The 21765-nt window shown below is 42.5% G+C and overlaps 1 protein-coding gene across 1 annotated transcript in view; it reads left to right on the top strand.

The window, feature by feature from the left end:
• The window catches only part of ATP10B (ATPase phospholipid transporting 10B (putative)), a 258651-nt gene that overhangs the window by 206559 nt on the left and 30327 nt on the right, over positions 1 to 21765 (top strand). The window contains exons 13-18 of the mRNA XM_081825802.1: positions 5040 to 5231; positions 6708 to 7308; positions 9681 to 9790; positions 11983 to 12109; positions 15018 to 15202; positions 19531 to 19871. Of these exons, the coding sequence (XP_081681928.1) occupies positions 5040 to 5231; positions 6708 to 7308; positions 9681 to 9790; positions 11983 to 12109; positions 15018 to 15202; positions 19531 to 19871 (1556 nt within the window). The remainder of the gene's footprint in view (positions 1 to 5039; positions 5232 to 6707; positions 7309 to 9680; positions 9791 to 11982; positions 12110 to 15017; positions 15203 to 19530; positions 19872 to 21765) is intronic.

The raw sequence follows: 21765 nt of genomic DNA, 5'->3' as shown, positions 1-21765 counted from the left end.
AGACTGATTATTGAAAGATATGAATTTATTGTCATCATGTTGCCTGTGAAGTCCTTGTTTCTATAGATTGTCCCTGTAAATTTCTGTTGTAGATCACTCTTGGGGTCTTTCTCCTTTTAGAGAACCCCCCCTTAATATTTCTTGCAGGGCCAGCTTAGTGGTCACATATTCTTTCAGTTTCTGCCAGTCCTGAAAGCTCTGCATCTCTCCATCCATTCCAAATGACAGCCTTGCCTCAAAGTATTCTTGGTTGCATGTTCTTCTCATTTAGTACCCTGAATATGTCTTGCCAGGACTTTCTGGCTTGCCAGGTCTCTGGATAGGTCCGACGTTATTCTGATGTTCCTCCCTCAGTACATAAGGAATCTCTTCCCCCTAACTGCACTTAAGATGGTTTCCTTTGTTCTAAGATTTGCGAGTTTTACTATTACATGCTGAGACATTGGCCTGTTTTCCTTGATCTTGGGAGGGGTCCTCTCTGCCTCTAGGACTCAAATGTTTGTTTCGTTTCCGAGATTAGGGAAGTTCTCAGCTACGATTTGCTCAAATATATCTTCTAGCCCTCTGTCTCTCTCCACCCTCTCAGGGATCCCAATAATTATGATATTGGAACATTTCATGGCGTCACTTATTTCTCTAATTCTGTTTTCATGGATTTTAAGCTGTTTCTCCCAGGCCTCCTCATTTTCCTTCTTTTCTATCAGTTTTTCTTCTAGATCACTAATTCATTCTTCTGCCTCGTTTACCCTAGCTGTTAGAGTATCTAAATTAGATTGGATCTTATTGATAACATTTTTAAGTTCTCCCAGTTCAGCTTTCATTTCTGCCCTTAGAGATTCTATGTTGCCATTAATCGATTTCTCCATTCTAGCTATCATCTTCATAACTGTTACCCTGAAGTCCATTTCCAACATCTTGGTTATATCTGTATCCATTTGTAAATCTGTGGCAGAAGTTACAGTCACTGAGTCTTTCCTATTTTGGGGGTTCCTCCTCTTAGTCATTCTGTTAAGGGGTAGTTGAGGGAGTGTACAGAGTCCAAATTATTGACCACAACCCAAGCAAGATGCACCCATTCTATAGGGAGCTAGGGTTGTCGGCCTCTTGTTCTCCCAGCCTGTCTTCTGGGGGAGGGGCCTGCCAGGATGTTACTCAGGCAACCCTGTTTGGGCAGAGTTGCCCTGCCCCCTGTGGGGGGGATGCACTCAGTAAAAACTGGTTTTTTAGGGCTTTTGTTCTCTGGCGGCTTTCCCTGGAGGCTTTCCCCATCTCTTCCAGAGTCAGAGCAGAAGAGACCATTTCCAACCCTGTGCCTCAGAGCAGAGAGATCACAGTCTGTTCGTCAGTGAGCTCTCCAGGCCACACTATCTCCATTTCTGTCTGTGCTGCTTAAAACTTCAGCGTCCTGGGTTGTGTGCCCCTCAGCAGCACTCCCAGTCCTCGCCTCCAGGTTGGGGTATGTCTCTGCCCTTTGTGCTTCTAAAACCGCCAGCCACCCCCAATTCACACCCGTGGCTCCGCCGCTCCAGGTTTCAGTCCAGGGGGCTACTCTAAAGTCCTTTCCCCACCGCTACCGGTCTGCAAGTCTGTGCCCGGCCCCCAGCGTGGGAGGCTTTCATTCACCGACGGTGTAGGATCCCCATGGCTGGGCTCCCTCCCCCTTCCATTTATCTTCCAATATCTGCCTGCAGAATCACGGCTCCCTGCTTCATACCTCAAAACCAATTGCTTGTGATATTCTGCTTGTAGAGATCCAGATCTATCTTCTTACATCTCAGGCTGATTTTGTGGGTGTTCAGAGTGGTCTGGTAGATATCCAGCTCAATTCAGGGAACAGGAATAGGGTCCCCTACTCCTCCACCATCTTTTCCCTTCTACCTCTAAAGAGTTCTAACAAAGAGATCCCATGAGTTAATCAGTGGTGGGGTAGCTCAAAATCAACAAAAGTTTGTGTGCTTGCAGTCTGCCAGGCACTGGGGACATATCATTGACTGTCTCTGTCCTTGTGGCACTCATAGACTAAAGGGTAAATGAACAAGAAATGAATAACTATTAAATCATTTTAACATAGTCACCATTTAGAAATACATAATGCATAGCTTGGAGCAAAGCAGTATGTTATCAGAAGCTGGGAGTCAGCTAGTGTGAAAACTGCCTTAGTTCTGACCCTATTTCACTGTGCAGTCTTGAGTAGTTCACTTCCCACCTCTCTGACATTCAGTTTTATCATCAGGAAAATGGGAGATTTGGCTTTGATGACCTCCAAGCTTGTTTGCAGCTCTGTGTATCTGTGGTAAGGGTTAAAAGCATCCCATTCATGTATACCCCCAGCCCCAAATGAAATCTTTTTCCTGAAAAAAGAAGATTCCCATAATCCCTTTTATAATCTCTGAGACTATCTGCTGAGTCCTAAGGATTAGATATACAACCTATTAGTTTTGCTTGGGATGCGAAACACTAAAGATGCTGGCTGTCAGCAAGTATCAAAGGCTACTTCCTTCTCGTGGAGGATCTTGCCTGGCACAGAGGTTAAGAGCATGAATTCTAGTTGGATTATTTCAAATCAAGTAAAGGAGTCTCTTTCACTTACTGTGTGATCTTGGGAAAAACACTTAATCTCCTTGGGCAGCAGTTTCCTCATCTGATACATGGGTAACCAGGAGAATAATCATACTCAACACATAATGTTGCTGTGGAGCCACAATGAGATAATGAATGTACCCAGAATGTAAGAAGTACTATGTGAATAAGAACTATCATTACTACCTTAAGAAATGAGCTCAGAGCCCCTTGAGTGATGATGGTACACTGATAACAGGCAGTAGGTGGAGCCCGGAATCTGGCTAGGGGAGTTTGCCAAGGAGCATTAATAAGGGAACACTGCTACTTTACCATGACCATGGAAAGGAAAGGAAAACTCTAGACTTGCAATCATAGGGTCTGACATCTGATTCTGGCTTTATGCTGACTCACTGAGTGACAATGGTTAAGTCAGCCCATCTTTCTGCGTTTCAATTAAGTTGGGACTGTGAGAAGTCAGTGAGATCACATAAATTACATTGCTTGGAAAAGTAGGAAGAGCTTTTCCAATGTGAACTCCTGCTAAGAAGACTGCTTTCAAAGGCAAAGATGTTAAATAGTGCATGCTCCCTTCCTAGGCTTTCTGAAAATAGTGACACCATATGGTATGGATGGCTCACCATTGCTTATCACAAGGCAGTGAGGAGAAATGCAGACTTGATACAGTTTTACTAGCACTCTTCCTTTTAATAAGTACTTTTTTCTGGATGTTGTCTTCCTAAGATGGTGTGAACCAGAGGAAGTGTAGTGTTGACTCTTGGAGAGCACTCCAAATGAAGGCTAGAACTCTGCTCCAGTCCACTTCCCTTCACCTCCCTGTGCTGTTGGAAAGCTGAACTCTCATCCCTGCAGGCATCAAGCAGCTCCCTGGGGTGTCTGAGTTTCCTCTCCTGGGCTCTCACCTGTGCCAGCAGCCCCAGGGAGAATAGAGTCTGACTTCTGGAGTCACTGCATTTGGTAATCAGAGAAGACACAGTCTGAGGACTCTTATCTCCACAGGGTTTTGTTTCTTTTTTTTGGTCTCAACTTGGGTTCTTATTTGTAAAACCTGCTAGCTCATTGGCACTCAGTCTTCACCCTGCACAAATTAATCAAGATTCCTTCAGTCCATGCTTTTCAACCATTGACTGTCTTTCTTCTACACTTTAACCTGTAAACTATGAACACTGATAGAAATGGTTTTGTGTGGAAATTTCTTTGCATAGTGGCTTTTGTCATATCTGTTAAGAGCCAATGTTTGTTGAGCTTCTGCTTCAAACAAAGCAATAATTGGGGCTATAGAATGTACAGCTTTGTGGAACATGCAGTCTCTATCTCTGAGGCTCCTACCTTATCTCTAGAGAAATTCAACATGGATACAAGAAAATTGAATTTAAAATATAGGTCAATATGTGGTGAATTCCAAAGGGATGGTACAAATGGCAGTTTCTACAAGAATGTGAAAATTTGGAAACTCATGAGTCAGATCCAGCCCACAGATTTTTCTTTTTAAAAAAATGAGTTCTCACATCATCTCTCTTTATCTTGAAAAAATCAATAGATTTGGCAAACTGGACTAGCACCAGAGCACCTCACTAGCAGAACAGTTGCCACCTTTTAGGCAAGGTAGGACTTGCCAGGTCTCACAGCCCCTACGATCTCACAGTGTCCTCATCTGTACCTTGGCCCACTACCCTCATTCACCTTATCCACCTGACTGCTGTGGACATTATGAGTTCAAGAACATGTTGTTGTGACTCAGAAGACTGTGAACTCATTTTGGGCTGGATAAGATCTCATGGATATATGGAACTTCTCATGGCTACTGAAGTCTAGGTAGGATTTTGGTAGACAGGAGAGGGCTTTTTAAACAAGGTATGATCAGAGGCATTAAAAATGAGTATACATCCAGGAGGCAGCAAACAAACCAGCAGGCTGAGCAGAGGTTCTGCACAGAGAAGCAGTGGGAGTAAAGAGTGGGAATGCAGACTATGGTAGAATTTAGATGACAGACTGAACTGACTATGCTAACAATGAAGATCTCCTGAAGGTTTTCAAGCTCAAGAATGCCTTGAGGGAAATGATGTTTTAGAAAGATGCATGGCTAATACATATGAAGGGTTAGAAAGAAAAGAGAGGAGAGGCAGCAACATCACTTCAGAGGCTGATGCAGAAATCCAGATTTGAGGACTAGAGGTCTGTGCCTGGCTGAAAGCTTCAGCATTGAAGGGTAAATGGCAGGGAGCAACTGTGAGGGAAGGGCTGCCAGAGTCTATAACTGATGGACACGCAAGGTTGAGGGAAAGGGAGGAATCAGTTAAGAATGCATTGACCAGGCCTGTGGGAGGAGGAGATGTGCTGGAAGCATGACTTCAGGAAAGACTGTATCATCCTTTCCCCAGGTGTGCAAAGAATCTGCTGGAGGGGCTTCCTCCCCAGTCCCTTCAGGAAAGATTCTCATCCAGGCCTTTCTTTCTCAGGAAAAAGATGTGACTCCAGATAAAAATCTACTGCCCAAAGTGCAAGATGCTGCCCTGTGGCTGGAGACCTTGTCAGACACCAAACCTGCCAAATCTTCCCCCTCCACCACCTCCTCCATTGCTGACTTCTTCCTTGCCCTAACCATCTGCAACTCTGTCATGGTCTCCACAACCACAGAGCCCAGGCAGAGGGTAAGGATCACCGAGGATGGGTGGTGGGATGGATGGGAGGAGAGCTAGGGCAAGGGGTGAAGCCCTGAACAGAGAGATAAGACACTTGAGCCCTAGTCACAGCATCACCATTCTATCACTGTGAGACTTTATTTCTTATTTTGTCTGGGCCTCAGTTTCCTCATTTTTTAAATAAAATGGAAGAAGTTATATATGAGCTTTCTATGTAGCTTTCAAATTCTGTATCTGTCTGTCTGTATGGTAGATATTAAGAGTTAATATTTACTAAGCACTTGTTATGTGTCAGGCTCCATGCTAAACACATCACCTGCATTACCATTTAATCACAACCCCAAAACCCTAGGAGTTATGTCCTTGGATTTCACAAGTGAAGACACAGTGGCTCAGAGAGTTTTAGCAACTTAACAAAGGATATATGGTTAACACACAGCAGAACCATCTGTACAACTCCATAATAATATCATGTTATACTGGTCTCTACTTTTATGTGAGGGCAAAATAATAATAATAATTAACACCATGGGTGAAGTTCTGCCAATTTAGAAATAATGCAGCTGGATGGCCATTTATAGAAGTTTATACTCTGAATTGTTTTTCAGTACTAAAGATAGATTGATCTTCAATTATCTACAAACTCTCACCCAAGCTTCCTTATGAGTGACTGATGAGAATAATTGAGTGTTATAAGTGGTGGCTATGAAATCAGGAAAAAGAAGGTTCACCCAGGTACAAAACCAGAGGCTCCCATTATTATACCTTGATCCGAAACCACTCTGAACAGTCATTCCAGCCACTGAAAACTTACCAAGCTATCAAAAATTTTTAGGGAGCTTTGGGAAGTAGGAAATGTTATCTGAGAAATTAACTCTATTTTCAAGAAAGGAAGAAGTACATTTTGGGAAGGACAGCATCCAACTTCAATTTTCAAATTAATGGGGATACATTAGCTGGCAGGTAGCTCAGGAGTTCAATCTCTGGAGCCAGGCAGCCCCAGATTTGAGTGCAGCTCTATTACCTACACACTGGGGGTCATGGCCAATTTATTTAACCTCTTTGTGCCTTGGTTTCCTCATCCAGAAGTTGGGATAACATAGCATCCCCCAAAGTTGCTAGGGAGGGTAAGATAAGATGCTGAATGCAAGGATAAAGCAAATAAACCATGGTAAGGACACAGATGATGTGAACCCTTAATATGGGTCTGGCTTTTGTCTCCTTTTTTTCCTTTGTCCATGACCAGAGCAGGATGGTAAAATTGAGCATTACCAATCCCTAGAATGTCAGGGCTGGAAAGAACTATCTAGCCTAATTCCTTCATGCTATACGTAAGTGAGCTGAGGCTCACAGAGGAGAGAAGACTTGTCCATAATCACTGAAACCCCTTTATTACAAAATGACCTTCATATTCTTCCATAAAACAGCTTGATATTTTTTCCAACACTGAGAGTTAATGTTCCACTTCCCTCCTTTGACGACAAGGTCACCATGCCACCTTCGACCAAGGCTCTGGGGACGTCCCTGGAGAAGATTCAGCAGCTCTTCCACAGATTGAAGCTTTTGAACCTCAGCCAGTCATTCTCATCTACTGCGCCCTCTGACACTGACCTAGGGGAGAGTTTGGGGGCTAATATGCCTACCACAGACTCAGAAGAGAGAGATGATGCATCTGTGTACAGTGGAGGCTACTCCACTGACGGTGGCTATAGGAGCAGCACATGGGACCAGGGCAACATCCAGGGGTCTGGATTGGATGCTTCCTTGGAGGAGGTGGTGGAGGCCTCAGCTCTACGCCTCGCAAGCCCTGAGCTCTATTATGAGGCTGAGAGCCCTGATGAGGCAGCCCTGGTGCATGCTGCCCATGCCTACAGCTTCACACTGATGTCCCGGACACCCGAGCAGGTGACCGTGCGCTTGCCCCAGGGCACCTGCCTCACCTTCGATGTCCTCTGCACCCTGGGCTTTGACTCTGTCAGGAAAAGAATGTCCGTGGTTGTGAGGCACCCACTGACGGGTGAGATCATCATCTACACCAAGGGCGCAGACTCGGTAATCATGGACCTGCTAGAAGACCCAGCATGTGGTGAGTCCCACCTCACCAGGGCTCTAGGAAGAGGGTTCCTTGGTTTAAGAGGCAGCACAGAACAGTAATAAGGAGCTTGAGTTATAGTGTCACCTGGTTCCGGCGGATCCTAATTTGAACAGAGGCAACAGATGCTTTCTTCAAAGCAGGTTCATGCTGCATTCTGCATCTCCTTGCCCTGGATAATTACAGTGCTCATGAGCTTATTAAAGACTTAGGACAGTCTTACACTGGAGAAACCTCTTTAACTTTATCCCAGTTTCTGGTTTTTAAACTCATTTAAACACAGATTATCCATATACAATTTTTTTTCTACTATGACACTCATTAACATACCCTAGAACATACTGTAGTCCTAACCCTTAGTTTTGGAGAGAAGCCAGCTGAACCCAGAAAGGGAAGTGACTTAAGAGACGTACATAGCTGACCAGTGGTAAGTCCTATGCCCAGGTATCATGAATCCCAGTTCAGAGATTTTTCCATGTCACCAGAATTCTGTACCAGGCTCAGTTTTCTCTGGGAAGCCTCAGGTGTCCCTCTTTATCATCCTTTTCCCCAGCCTCCCCCAAATGGATTTTCATAAACTTGAGCCAAGCCAGAAAAATGTTCCAAAGTCCCTACATATCAGTGTCCAATTTTGGAGCAGCATGAATTAGTGTGCAGCCATTTCCTAACAAGAAGAAGACAGTTATGGGGCTATGATTCTCCCAGGATAGTAGATTCCAGCCAAGCTTTAGAATTGCCCAGGCAGCCCTGTGCCTCCTGTATTATCAGCTGTGGTTTAAAGCCAAGAGGTTCATGGGGATTGATGAGTGTTTAGAATGGGAAGAGAACCAATTCGGTCTCTTCATCCCCAGACTCTGGCAGACAAGTGAGTTCGGTGTTTCTGAGTCAAGGGAACCATGGCACTCTCTCCCTGGGCAACAACCATCAAAGCTCCCCTGGAGATGTTTTGGTTTTGTTTTTTGTTTTGTTTTGTTCCTCACCTGATTCCAAAATGGATTAGAGATGCTTCCAATAAAAGATGCATACACAATATTACTATAAGAATTGAGAATCAAAGCTTTGAAAAGGAGAGAAGAAAATAACCCTAGGTGTAATATATTTACAGTGTTTGAACTTTCAATTTGACCCTGAGGTTCCTGGTAGCCTGAGCAAAAAAGCAACTCCAAGGCACACAGGTAGAAGGCAAAAGGGACTCATCTCAGGGAGGTTAATGTCTTTGAAAATAAAATATTGTAGACAGTGCTCAATGAGACAATAGTGCTCAATAAGCACAAAGAGTGCTTAATGCACCAGGGAAAAAGTAATATCTGGAAAATGAGATAACCTTTAAAAGGATTTTTATATTGCATAGAAACAGCCTTGGAATAGCATCATGGGAAAAATCAGAGATTTGTTGGACTTCCTTATATTTATTTTACTGTAAGGAATTGTATGTTTAATTTTGCATTATATGGAGGGAATAGATGAGGTGCACAAAACCTGCTTGCTACCTAGGGCCTCTAGAAGATTGCAATCCAGCCCTGGTAAAGAAGGATTTGGAAGCCTTTTCCCAACTCAGCTTTACACAGTGCCACATCTGATCAGTGATATCTGTGACATCTTAAGTAAAGGAGGTAGGGATGGCATCAATCCTGCCCCATACCCACCAACCCAGGCTGAAAAATTCTTTTTATCTGATAGATAAAAGTACTGGATTTTCAGGAGAAAAAGATAAAAGAAAACACATCAGACTTCATAAAGGGAACTTTGAGCAACAGGATGAAATACTTTTTCATGCTAGATTTATAGGAAATGCAAAAAATACTTTTTCTAGGGCCAATTTCCTATTATAGAAAGAAAGCCTAACTCAAAAAACCCAATGTGATGAAGAACTTAGCAATGAGATTCAGATCTATGGCTACCTTGAGTTGGTATAAAGACTGAAGTAGATGACAGAGGGGATCATGGACTTAGCAACAGTTGATCATCCAGGGCTAAACTAGCTACATGGAAAACACCTGAGGTAACAACAAAGATTCAGCCTTCTGTCCCCTGATTCAGCAGGGCTTCAACTGGACCTGGGAACCTCTATTATTTGTGTAAGTTCCCAGGTGATTCTGATACAAACACATATTTGGGAACAATACCTAAGACAACCCACCATCCCTAAATAGGACTTTTCTCAGCCAGGCTTTTGATGATCAGATATAGAAAGCAGAGAATTTAATGATTCCTGGAGTTATCATGGGACATCATGACAACCAAGAGAGATCTGTATTTCTGTGGTGGGCTATAAGGGGATTCTTCCTCACTCTTTCCGAGTGTTATAAACAAGGATCCCCAAGCATTTATACATGACCTCATGGGAAACAATAACTATTTGACAGTAACTGACATGGATGTGGAAAAGAAGATGAGGAAAATCCGAGCCAGGACCCAGAAGCATCTAGACTTGTATGCAAGAGATGGCCTTCGAACACTGTGCATCGCTAAGAAGGTAAAAATAAATTCCTTCTTTAGTAGCTATAAGGCCTCAACCCTGAATCCATCTTCTCTATTTCTTTTTAGAAGACCCTTAATATTGGTTGTTTTAATATTTTCAAAATCAGGGTGCCTGGGTGGCTCAGTTGGTTAAGCGACTGCCTTCAGCTCAGGTCATGATCCTGGAGTCCCGGGATCGAGTCCCGCATCGGGCTCCCTGCTCGGCAGGGAGTCTGCTTCTCCCTCTGACCCTCCTCCCTCTCATGCTCTCTGTCTCTCATTCTCTCTCTCTCAAATAAATAAATAAATAAAATCTTTAAAAAAAAAAAATATTTTCAAAATTAGCCATTCTGACTCACCACAAAGACCCAGGATTGTGACAATTATGCTGCAGCAGAACTCTGAATGGCAAGGTTCCATATCAGTGTGGCTTTGTTGTTCCCTGTTTTTCATTATATATACATATAATTGGTAACCCATAACTCATAATTTTTAAAGTCATAATTTTACCTTCAAAGTAGCCTTTTTAAATTTTGCAGTATTTGCCTAGATTTGACATTTGGGAGATACTATGTGCTCACATAAAAATCTAGATTTCTGGTTTCTCTTAAAAATTGAGAGGATCTGATGAACCAGGTCTCCATTCTTGAATAGCAGCTAATAGCTCAAGCCTTGTAGTAGCTGATCACTTTGATGAAGGGTTTATTCTCCTATGTTCTGCAATTGGTTACAGCCCCTATCTTCCCCATTGCCTTGCCCTTGGCCCAGCTATAGTCATGTAATTACCCACCTCTCACCCTACAGACCTTTGACTTTGCAGACCCTGAAAGGGAGGCAGGCAAAGAGATATGAATCCCAGAGTAGGGGCATCTAATAAGGCATAAAAGAGATGAAGAGCACTGGGGATTTATAGAGAAGAAACCACTTTTAGTCATCTAGAAATGCATGTCATCGTAGCTCCCCTATCTGATTTTGCTTAGTGCAACAAAGTTTAAGAGCACCCACTTTAAATTCAGACCTACCTGGGTACAAGTCCCAATCTCACCACTTACCTGTTTTGTAACCTTGGGAAAGTTTCTTCACCTTCTGTGAGTTTGGGATTTTCTTATCTGTAAAATGGCACTAATGCTCCCTACCTCATAGAGTTATCATGGAGATTAAATAAAGAAACACATATACAGTACCTGAGACAGTGACCAGTGCTTACTATCCATAAATTGGGAGTATATCCTTACCACCTTCTATTTTCCATTGAAATTATTTGTGCCTATTTTGCCTCCTCTAATAAGATTATTAATTCCTCAAGAGCAAAGGCCTACCTGTGTCCCCTTGGTTTTCCCCATAGTGCTATGTGCAGAAGGAAAAGCAAGGAATATTTGATTGTTGGACAAAAGAATCATTTATTGCTATAAGAGACATTTATTGCTATAAGAATCATTTATTGCTATAAGGACGCCAACAGAGGGGTCTAAACGTGCTATGGACTCCAAGGGAGGAAGATATGCCCTTCAGTCAGATTATTCCAGCTATTGGATACCTCCAATAGCTGGTGGAATAGTCTACCAGGCTATACAAAATCTGACTGCTGCTTACCTTCCCAGGCTCATTGCTGCCTCTTCTCTCTCTGGCTCTCTATCCTTTAGCCAACTGGTGTATTCACGTGAACAGAAAGAAAGCTGAGTTCATTGCTGTTTCATGGCCTTTGCATCTGTCCCTCTCCATGACTGACCCCTTCCCATTATTGGATCTCAACTTGCATGTCACTTTGTCTAAGAGAACTGAAGATCCAAATGAAATAACCCCACAGCTTCCCCCCATCTAGTCACACTCCATCATGTCACCCTCTTTGTTTTCTGTAAAGAACCCCTTAAAATTATCTGTCCTTTTAAATAATTTACTTGGATTAATGTCTCTCACCCTCCACTAGCACATAAGCCCAGGCATGCAGGGATCTTGTCCATCTTGATCACTGCTATACTCCAGTGCCTAGAGCACAGCAGGGGCTCAATGGTGATAATGGAACATGAGGATCAATATTTTATTGATTCATGCATTCACAAAAAATCAATGAGGAGAAATAATTGTGTAGGGAATTGTAATTCCTACATCTAATTGTATAGGGAAGCTCAAACAAGCCAATAGGATGCCCAGCATATAAAAATGGGGTGGGATTCATCCTACATTGGGAAAGAGCCTCTTGTCCCGCAGGTCATAACCGAAGACGACTTCCGGCGATGGGCCAGTTTCCGGTGTGAGGCGGAGGCATCCCTCGACAACCGAGATGAGCTTCTAATGGAGACCGCACAGCATCTGGAGAATCAACTCACTTTACTCGGTAGCTAAAAATAATTCATCACTAAATTTAAAAAAATCAAATAAAAAGGAATGCTACAAGCTGTAGAGGGAATTCTTGGCCCTGACTCTGACACTGCTGCAGATGTGTCTCAATTAAAAGCCTTCCCTGGAGTGCCCTTCCAGGTATTTGTCACAAATGGTGGGGATATCCAATCCAGACTCCACAAGCCACTTTCTGAGGACGCCCAGGAGCATTCCCACACTTACTGCTGGGTAAAGCCCAGGAGCTTGGTTACTTCTCCATTTATTCAAATGTTTATTGAGCATCTACTATGTGCCAAGTAGCATGCTAGCCATTGGGACAAGGGAACAAGAACCATAGGCCCTATCCTCTCAGAGCTCAATCTAGCAAGGAAATTGGATGATTAAACAAGGAATTTCAACCAAGTGTCATGAGGGCTGGGCTGGAAGACTTATCTGGTGGTATAGTAGCAAAAGTAGAAGTTGCCAACCTAGACTGGGGCCAAGGAGAGCTGGAAGGCAGGAACTGAGCAGAGCAGAGGAGCTGGTCAGACAAAGGAAAGAGTTTTCAGGCAGAGGAAGGGGCCTGAAAGAAGAGCTAGATGTGAGACAGCCCGGACAGGCTAGAAACCCCAAGGTCTGCCGTGGCTGGACCACAGAATATGGGAGAGAAAGCTTCGCGTGACCCAGGCTATGAAGGACACATAAATCATATGCTAATGGTTTAGAGAGAAGGGAGTAAAAGCAGCGACAGACTCATGCTTTACAAAAAACTGCTGCTGTATGGGAGTTTGATTGATACACTGAGGTAAAGAGGAGAAGCAGGGAGACCAGCTAAGAGATAGTCTTATGTTTCTGTGAGAGGTAAAGCATTACCCAGGGGAAAGGAGGAGGCTTTGTTTGTCAGGGTTAATCACCTCACAGCTGGGAGAAGAATCTGGAAAAGGCAACACCTGATGCATGCATGTGCTGACCACATGGCTAAAGCCTTCTTTTCATCTTGGGCAGCAATGCTGAGCTGGGAATGAGGGCCAAATCTTGGTCTTGTGCTGTGTGCTCAGGGACCCATCCCCTCACCTCCCTGAGCCCTAGCTTCTCCTCCATGTAAATCAGACTGCTCCAAGCTCTCAGACAGGCAGGGGTGCAAGGGGAAAGAGCCAAGATTGCTGTAAGAAGACAGTGATGCCTTTACATATTAAAGGTAGCAGCAAGATTTGGCAGGAAGGGTGGCAAACAGGGGGAGACCCAATCCCCACCTCCTTCAGCCTTTTCTTTTCCTGTGTTTTGACTCCAGGGCCTTTGCCTGCTGCCTCCCAAAGCCTCTCTGAAAGCTGGCCATGAGAACTTATTTTAACAGGAACCAGAAGGTAGCCAGGTCAGACAGCTCTCTCCACACACAAGGCCACAGAATGTCATCCCATTAGGGCACATGACTCCCTCCTCACCCCCCTGAGGTTGCTTTTGTTTCAGGGAGCCCTTTGGTCTCAGTAAGAGGTACTCCTCAGCTGGTTCTGCATGAAAGAGAACATGCTTGTCAGGATCCGTTGGCTTCCCTTTCTGGGAAAGACTTTCACAACCTTTCTGTTTCATTTTTTATTTCACACAAATAAATGTGTTTTTCCTCTTTTCTCCTTCACTCTGCTTCCCTGTAATATAAATCAGCTTCAGAATCTCACCTTCCAGGTTAACCCTTGGAGGGAAAGACAAGGACTGAACCATCATTTTTCATGGGGTTGTTTGAGCATTTGGACCTGCAATACAAAAGAGGCACATTTTGGGATAGAGTCATTATTTTTGTTCCCTCAAGGTGGCTTGGGGAGGAGAGGATTGGGGCTGGGAAGAGATTTCATCTTACCACCAAGAATCTGCCATGCCGCTAAAGCTGCATTGCATTCACACTAGGTCCCACACTATGAAAGGATCTTTTCAATATGCATCCAGTGTAACTGCTTTGCCAGCCTATTGTCACTAGGGATTATTGAAAGAAATGAAATGCCTTGCTCCTGCCCAGAGTAAAATGGGTAGCCATTAGTCTGTTGTCTGAAGTGAATCTCAATTTAAATGCAGATTAATTTATACTTAATCACTTAGCAACTATTGGATATTTGGGCATATATTCATCAGGGTTGGTGCAAAGCTTGAGATCGTTCAAAAATTATAGAGTCTGCATATTTAATTCCAAGAATATTATCAAAAACCTGAGTCCCTATTCTGCCATGAGCTGTTACAGAGCAAAGTCTCTTCACTTCTCTCCATTTCCTTGCTGCTAGACCCACCCAGGCTACTCCACCACACCCCTGCTCAGCCTCTAATCTCATCCTGCTTCCCCCAATCTCCAGTCCTTCTCTAGAATGATCTTCTAAAAACTCAGAACTGATCCTGTCACTCTCCTTAACTCCCCTTAATAGCTTTCTTATCTACCAAATAAATCCGAAATCCTGTAATGCCCTCACAAGGCTCTGCATGATCCAGCAGCCTTACCTCCCTTCCTGGCCCAATCTTTCACCACACTCTGCCTCCCTTTCTGTGCCTTCTTCTACTCTGACCTCTGGGCCTTCATACACGCTCATCCCTCTACCTGGAATTCTCTTCCTTTACCACTTCTTGGCCTTATCTTCCAGGTCTGAGCTCAAATGGCACTTCCTAACAAGATTGTCCCTGATTTTCTAGATGAAGTTCAGGTGTCCTAGTATATGTTCACCTGGCACCCTGGGCTTTTCTTCTCCTATAGTTCAGTTATAAATCCTTTTTCAACAAGCTTTTGAGCTGCAAGAGGGTAGAGACAGGCTCCATTTCACTGCTGTATCCTGGGTGCTTAGGACAGCCTAGAACATGGGAGATATTTAATAATCACTATCTGGCTTGATAGGGCTTTAGAGAACTTAAGCAGTTTTTCACTCTAATTATAAGCTCTTTGATCACGCTAGGAGCCACTGGGATTGAAGACCGGCTACAAGAAGGGGTTCCAGATACAATCGCTGCTCTGCGGGAGGCTGGGATCCAGCTCTGGGTCTTGACTGGAGATAAGCAGGAGACAGCAGTCAATATTGCCTATTCCTGCGGATTGTTAGATCAGACTGACACTGTTTACTCCATTAATACAGAAAGTCAGGTAAGGCCAAAGTAGGGACCAGATGTCCAAGTGCAGAAGAGCCCCTAGGCCAACAAGAGATAGGCTTATGGGTGGGATTTGGGTACACAGGGAAGCACCCCTACCCCTGAAATATCACTGAACCTTGGAGCTCAGAGGTCCCCAGAAGTCATCCACCTCATCCCCATGTATCATTGACCAGTTTGATTATATTACATTTAAGTAGTACATGTTAGAAAGTTTTGGTCTTCCAAATTCCATCCTTGGCCCAATCTCTGCATTTTACAAATGAGGAAACTAAAGACCCTTGAGACTAAGTCACTTGCCCAGGGTCACCCTGGTAGTTTCTAACAGAACTAAATCTATAACACTGTCCTCCTGCCAGGCCAGTGCATCTGCATTATACCACATTATTTGTTCACAGAACCCCAGTTGTTAGTTTCTTATACTTTGGATTAACTCTCCCATTGAAAAAGCCCCATTTAAGTTAAAATGATTCTGAGTTTAAAATTTCAGCTCCAATTTATATGTCAAATTGGTTTCCCACAGAATAAAACCTGAAGGGAATTATTCATGAGACCAGTATGTTTTGATGGGATGAGAGAGAGAGAAAGAGAAAGGGAGAAGCAGAGTCCTAAAACTGCAGTTTTCAACCCCCAGTAGGTTGTGGGCGGCAGGGGATGGGGTTTGGAGAAAGGACTGTGTAAAGTCTGAGGAAGAGTATTCAAACTTATAATACAATTTTATATTTAGGAGAAAAAAATCTATTTTCATAATGCAAACTGAAGAAAGTGAAGTTCCAACATCTTGGCTGATGAATATGGGAAGTAGGCACTGAGATGTATGCTCCCACCAAAAGGAAACAAGCAGGAAAAGCACCGAATTGGAGGGTGGTGGGAGGAGGGCCCTGGGAGACCTAGGCGTACCATGGGGAAAAGGATGGAGAAGAGGGAAGAAGACAGGAAAGAACAGCACAGAAAAAGGAGGCAGGGAAGATGCTGGAACCTCACTCTTTCAGTTTTGCTTAAGACTGATTGGGCCCAGAATAGAAGTTTAGGAGGTTTAAATCTGGTTTTTATTCCATAAAGAATCCACATACACACTTTTTAAAAAGTAGTGTATACTATGAGTAATGCCTGAGGCCCTTTATAAGAATTGGAAAAATCACTTTCTTGTCCAGTGCACAGATTATGTTATGATTAGATTAAACCCCAGTGAATTTTCAAAATGAAAATAATCTTGGGGAAATCTTTGGCATTAATATTATGCTTAGGAAAGAAAGTAATTTGCTGCTTACTTGAGTTTTTGATCCCTGTAATAACATTGATATCTGCCTGCCCCGCTTGCAATGGAAATTCTATTTGCAATGATTATTTCACTCCAGGTGATTCCAGAAGGAGGACACGGGAAAACTTCTGAGTCAGTCAACTCAAGAGGGATAGAGTGGGCTTTTGTGGTTTCTGTTAAATGCAATGCATTTCTCTAGGAAGCTGAAGATGTTTAGCAATTAATTAGCCAACGATCCTAAGGAACAGTGGGTCACATTTCATGTTTTGTCAGTCACTTTTGACTCATTTAAAGCTGTCTGGGACCCTCTCAGATAGTATCTGAAAGTTAGGTCCTGTCCACACCCTGAGCCCACTAAACCTCTAAGATTAGTCTTTCTCACCCCCTTACCAGGGAAAAAGTGGTGGCTACATGGATATTTTAAGCCAGAAACTGGGGAAATCCATTCCAAATCTCCGATTTACTTAAACCCTAGTTTAATGTAATTATATATTCGGTGAATAATCCCTCCAAGGGTTTTAATCTGCCTAACTCATTATAAATTAATATAGGGCTACTGTTTCTTTGTTATGTACCTTAAAGCTATAAGCAGGTCTCTAGACCTCAGAGTTCACATCCATAAAATGAGAGAATTACTAACCCATCACTGAAAGGGCTGGTCTGTCAAGGAATTTAGAAGGGACTAAAGTATTAGATAGAAACTAATAACAGTAAGGATTATTATCGTTATTAGTAACATATATTGAAAACTTAATATGGTCCAGGTACCATACCTCCCTAAACTTCACCCTCCTCATATGTAAAATAGGGATTAGAAAGATTTATTTCAGAGGCTATTGGGAGGATTAAATAAGATCACAGAAAAAAATACTTAATAGCACAGTATTTGTGTTAGTTAAGAAATTACTCCAAAATTTAATGACTACAAACAACCAACATTTATTATCCCACAGTTTCTGTGGGTTAGGAGTCCAGGGGCAGCTTAGCTGGGTACCTCTGGTTCAGGGTCTTTCTGGAGGCTGCAGTTAAGCTGTCAGTCAGGGCTGTGGGCTCATCTGAAGGTTCAACCGGTGGGTTGTTTGGGCATGGAGAGAAGGCCTTCTTCCAAGCTCACAGACATGATTGCTGGAAAACTTCAATTCCTCACTACGTGGGCCTCTCCATAGAGTGGCTTCCTTACAACATGGCAGCTGTTTTCCCCCACAGCTAGCCATCCAAGAGAGAGGGAAAAGAGTGCCAAATTGGAACCCATAGTCTTTGTATAAGCTAATATGGGAAGTGACATCGCATCACCTTTGCAGAATTCTCTACATTAGAAAGGAATTTCTAGATGTGGCTCACACTCAAGGGAAATGATTACACAGGGGCATGCATCCCAAGAGGGCAGGGATCATTGAGAACCATCATAGAGGCTCCCTACCACAATACCGGGTATATACTAAAGGTTAAATGAATGGTAACTATTGTGGTTATTATATCACCCTTTGAAATAAGTAAATTCAGAGATTTTATTTTGAAACTTATATCTCCAATGACTTCCTACAGCCATATGTTGGAGAAATTTATATAATATGTGCTGGCCCCAACTCCCAGCAAGGACTGTCTTGATCTCTTTCCCAGATAAGTGTCTCAGGCATAACCACCCACTCCTGGAACTACTTCCTGTCACCCCTCTACGTTCTGGGCATACCCTATTGCTTGCAACACTCAATTTAGCATCCCCTAAGGGAAGACTCAGGAATGATTAACTGCAGTTGTACTCACTCCAGAATAAATGATTCCAAATATTCTCAGAAGCTTCTAGATCAACAGTCCCCAAACCTATCATATCAGAACAATCTTCACAATTTTTGCCTAAAACCACATATTACCTGTTCTGTTTTTTTTATTTAATCATTTCATTGAAATTGACTGACTTTAAACACTTAAATTTATTTTTAGAATTTTTTTAGCACTACAGGAAATGAAAATCATCTTTGCCATGGGTAAAAGAACACTGCTAAATAAAGATCATGTGGACAAAATCAGAGGGAGATAAACCATAAGAGACTCTTAATCATAGGAAACTGAGGGTTGCTGGAGGGGAGGAAGGTGGAGGGATGGGGTACCTGGGTGATGGGCATTAAGGAGGGCACTTGATGTAATGAGCACTGGGTATTATATGAGACTGATGAATCACTGACCTCTACCTCTGAAAATAATAATATATGTTAATTAATTGAATTTAAAATTTTTTAAAGTTTATAAAAAAATAAAAATCATGTGAACAAAACAATGCTATTAAAATTGATAATACAGTTGACTGCCACAACTTTTCTCTATCTTTATTTGAAAGTAATGTTGCAAAATCTAAAGAGATACTAAGGATATATTTAGAACCAAAATGTGACTTTCTCTCTGATATAATTAAAAGTAAAAGGAAAATTGATAAGAGCAAATAAGTTCTTCACTATGTTTCAAGGTAAACATCAGAAAAAATCAGTAGGAAGTTTCTTTACATCAGTAAGATGTTCACATTCATAGTCCATTTTAACCAATATGACCAACACATTCATACCAACAGATAAACATACAATGTATTTTTTCAATTAAAAGCCAGAATTTGATTAGTAATGATCTGCCTCCACTATAAGTTGGATGAGTTAGGGCAAGTTACTAATGATTTCACTGTTTCAATTTCCTCATCACTCAGTTTCCTCGGGAGAACTAAAAGGACTTGTGAGAAATAAAAAGCACTATACCATTATGACATTTTCATTATTGACCATCACATTCTATTTTTATTAGCTTATACCATCCTTCAATCAGTCCCCATCTTGCTGAGCTACTTCCACTCCCATTCCCTAGCTATCTCTATTTTGCCATTACTTTGCTTTAAATTAATATTGCTTTCATGCCTTTTTAAATACTGCAGAGAAATGAGAGAAATCAGAGAATGATTCCTGGGTAATGTCTGTGGTGGTAGAGTTTCATAACTATTTTACTAAAGGATAAAGTGAGAACTTTAACCTACATTTCCAGTGTTGCTTACTAATACCATATTTATTATTCTAACTCTATAGGAAACTTGTGAATCCATCCTCAACTGTGCACTGGAAGAAGTAAAGCAAATTCATGGACCACAGAAGCCAGACCGCAAGCTCTTTGGATTCTGTCTACCTTCTGAGACACTACCCCCCACCTCAAGAGCTGCAATTCCAGAAGTTGGATTGGTCATCGATGGGAAGACATTGAATGCCATTTTCCAGGGAAAACTGGAGATGAAATTTTTAGAGTTGACTCAGTATTGCCGGTCTGTCCTATGCTGTCGTTCCACCCCGCTCCAGAAGAGTATGATAGTCAAGCTGGTCCGAGACAAGTTGAGCGTCATGACCCTTTCCATAGGTACTCATCATGCTGAGATGTGGGTGCAGCTTGTGAGGCTGATCTGACAAGAGACCTGGACCAGAGGTGGGAGGTCATGTATCAAAGTCGAGATACCCAGGCTGAGGATCACTGTCTTAGACTGAGAGAGTTCAAAGTGACAGCAAAAACGTGGCAGCCAGGAGATGAAGCAGAGGCTAAGTAGAGTGGGAGAGTGAATCAAAGTTCTCAGGATTAGCAGGTCACTAAGAAAAATTAAGACTTGAATGGAGGTTAAAGCCAGAAGGAGCCTCAAATTCAGAACATTCACATAACTCAGTAATATACACTCAGGCCAATTCAATTCTGGGATACAGACCATTCCCCTTTTGATACTTAACACCTGGCATAATAATATAAACCTCAGGTGTTTGTGGATTTGACATTCTGCTGAGTGCTGATGGATGGTGGGGAGATTGTAGAAGTTGAGCCTATCCCATATGTTCGTTCCTACATACAAGGCCCAGCACAGAGCATACGCTCAACAAATGCTGACCTGTTGGTTGTTGAAAAAATTCCTCATAGGAGACTAAACTTTAATCGTGGTTAAGGCAGAGAAATAAAAACTGTACCTACATCAAACCCTCCAGGAACAAGCAAACCTGGTTTATAAGAATCTTCACAATCTGGTTTCCACTAACCCTAAGGCCACATCCTTCACCACAGCTACTGTCCGTTCCCCCAACATCTGGCACTCCGTGCTCTAACCAAATGGAATGGCTTACCATTCTCCATGAGGCTTTTCCTATCTCTCTCATTCCCAGGCCTTTGCACAAGCTATTCCCTCTGTAAAACACCCCTTGTTCCAATCCCACCTAACCTTCCTTCACTATGGGAGACCATGAGTTCCTTGAATATCGGCCCAACCATTTTGTCTATGCTCTGCACATACCAAGCACATAGTAAATATTGCATTCATTTAGAGATATTCCTACAGATGGTTCCAGGTTCTATCCTTCCTACACAGACATGGAAAGAGATTTTCCTTCCTGGCATTTCAAATTAAGAAGCCTATTTACACATTGTTTTTTCTCCCAGTCTTCAGGTAAAAGCAATTCAAACCAAAAAAAAAAAAAAAAAAAGGACTGGGCAAAAAGAATGCAGGGAGCAGAGCTTTAGCAACTGCATCCTAATTTTATTCCCTGAATTGTCCTCTTCAAAACTTTAGACACACACACAACAACAGCCCAGGACTGACTCCCTGAGGTAAGAAATTGGCTCCAGGGCCATAGAAGCAGAAACAAACCAGCAGGGTGAGCAATGGCATGACTCCACACCTCTGCTTCCACTGTTTTGCTAACAGAAGAGGTTAAAGGGTGGATTTTTTTCTCCATAGGGAAGATAAAAATAATGTACTGCTACACTATCATAAAAAAAAAAATCATTACAGGAATAATGGCTACTTACAGTGACAAAATTTTTAAGATTAATTTCATTGCCAAATAACTAAGGGAAGAAAATTCTCTCCCCCAATTCCCTATTCTCTATGTTATCTAATATATATATATTTTTTAACTTTATTTTATTATGTTAATCACCATACATCACATCATTAGTTTTTGATGTAGTGTTCCATGATTCATTGTTTGCGTATAACACCCAGTGCTCCATGCAGTACGTGCCCTCTTTAATACCCATCACCAGGCTAACCCATCTGCCCACCCCCCCTCCCCTCTAGAACCCTCAGTTTGTTTCTCAGAGTCCATAGTCTCTCATGGTTCATCTCCCCCTCCTATTCCTCCCCTTTATTTTTCCCTTCCTACTATCTTCTTCTTTTTTTTAACATATAATGTATTATTTGTTTTAGAGGTACAGGTCTGTGATTCATCAGTCTTACACAATTCACAGCACTGACCATAGCACATACCCTCCCCAATGTCTATCACCAAGGCACC

The sequence above is a fragment of the Leptonychotes weddellii genome, chromosome 7, assembly GCF_054177405.1.
Source record: "Leptonychotes weddellii isolate Sample4059 chromosome 7, ASM5417740v2, whole genome shotgun sequence".
In the NCBI taxonomy this organism is placed as follows: domain Eukaryota; kingdom Metazoa; phylum Chordata; class Mammalia; order Carnivora; family Phocidae; genus Leptonychotes; species Leptonychotes weddellii.
The sequence above is the reverse complement of the archived record's forward strand: the minus strand, read 5'-3'. Positions and strand labels throughout refer to the sequence as shown.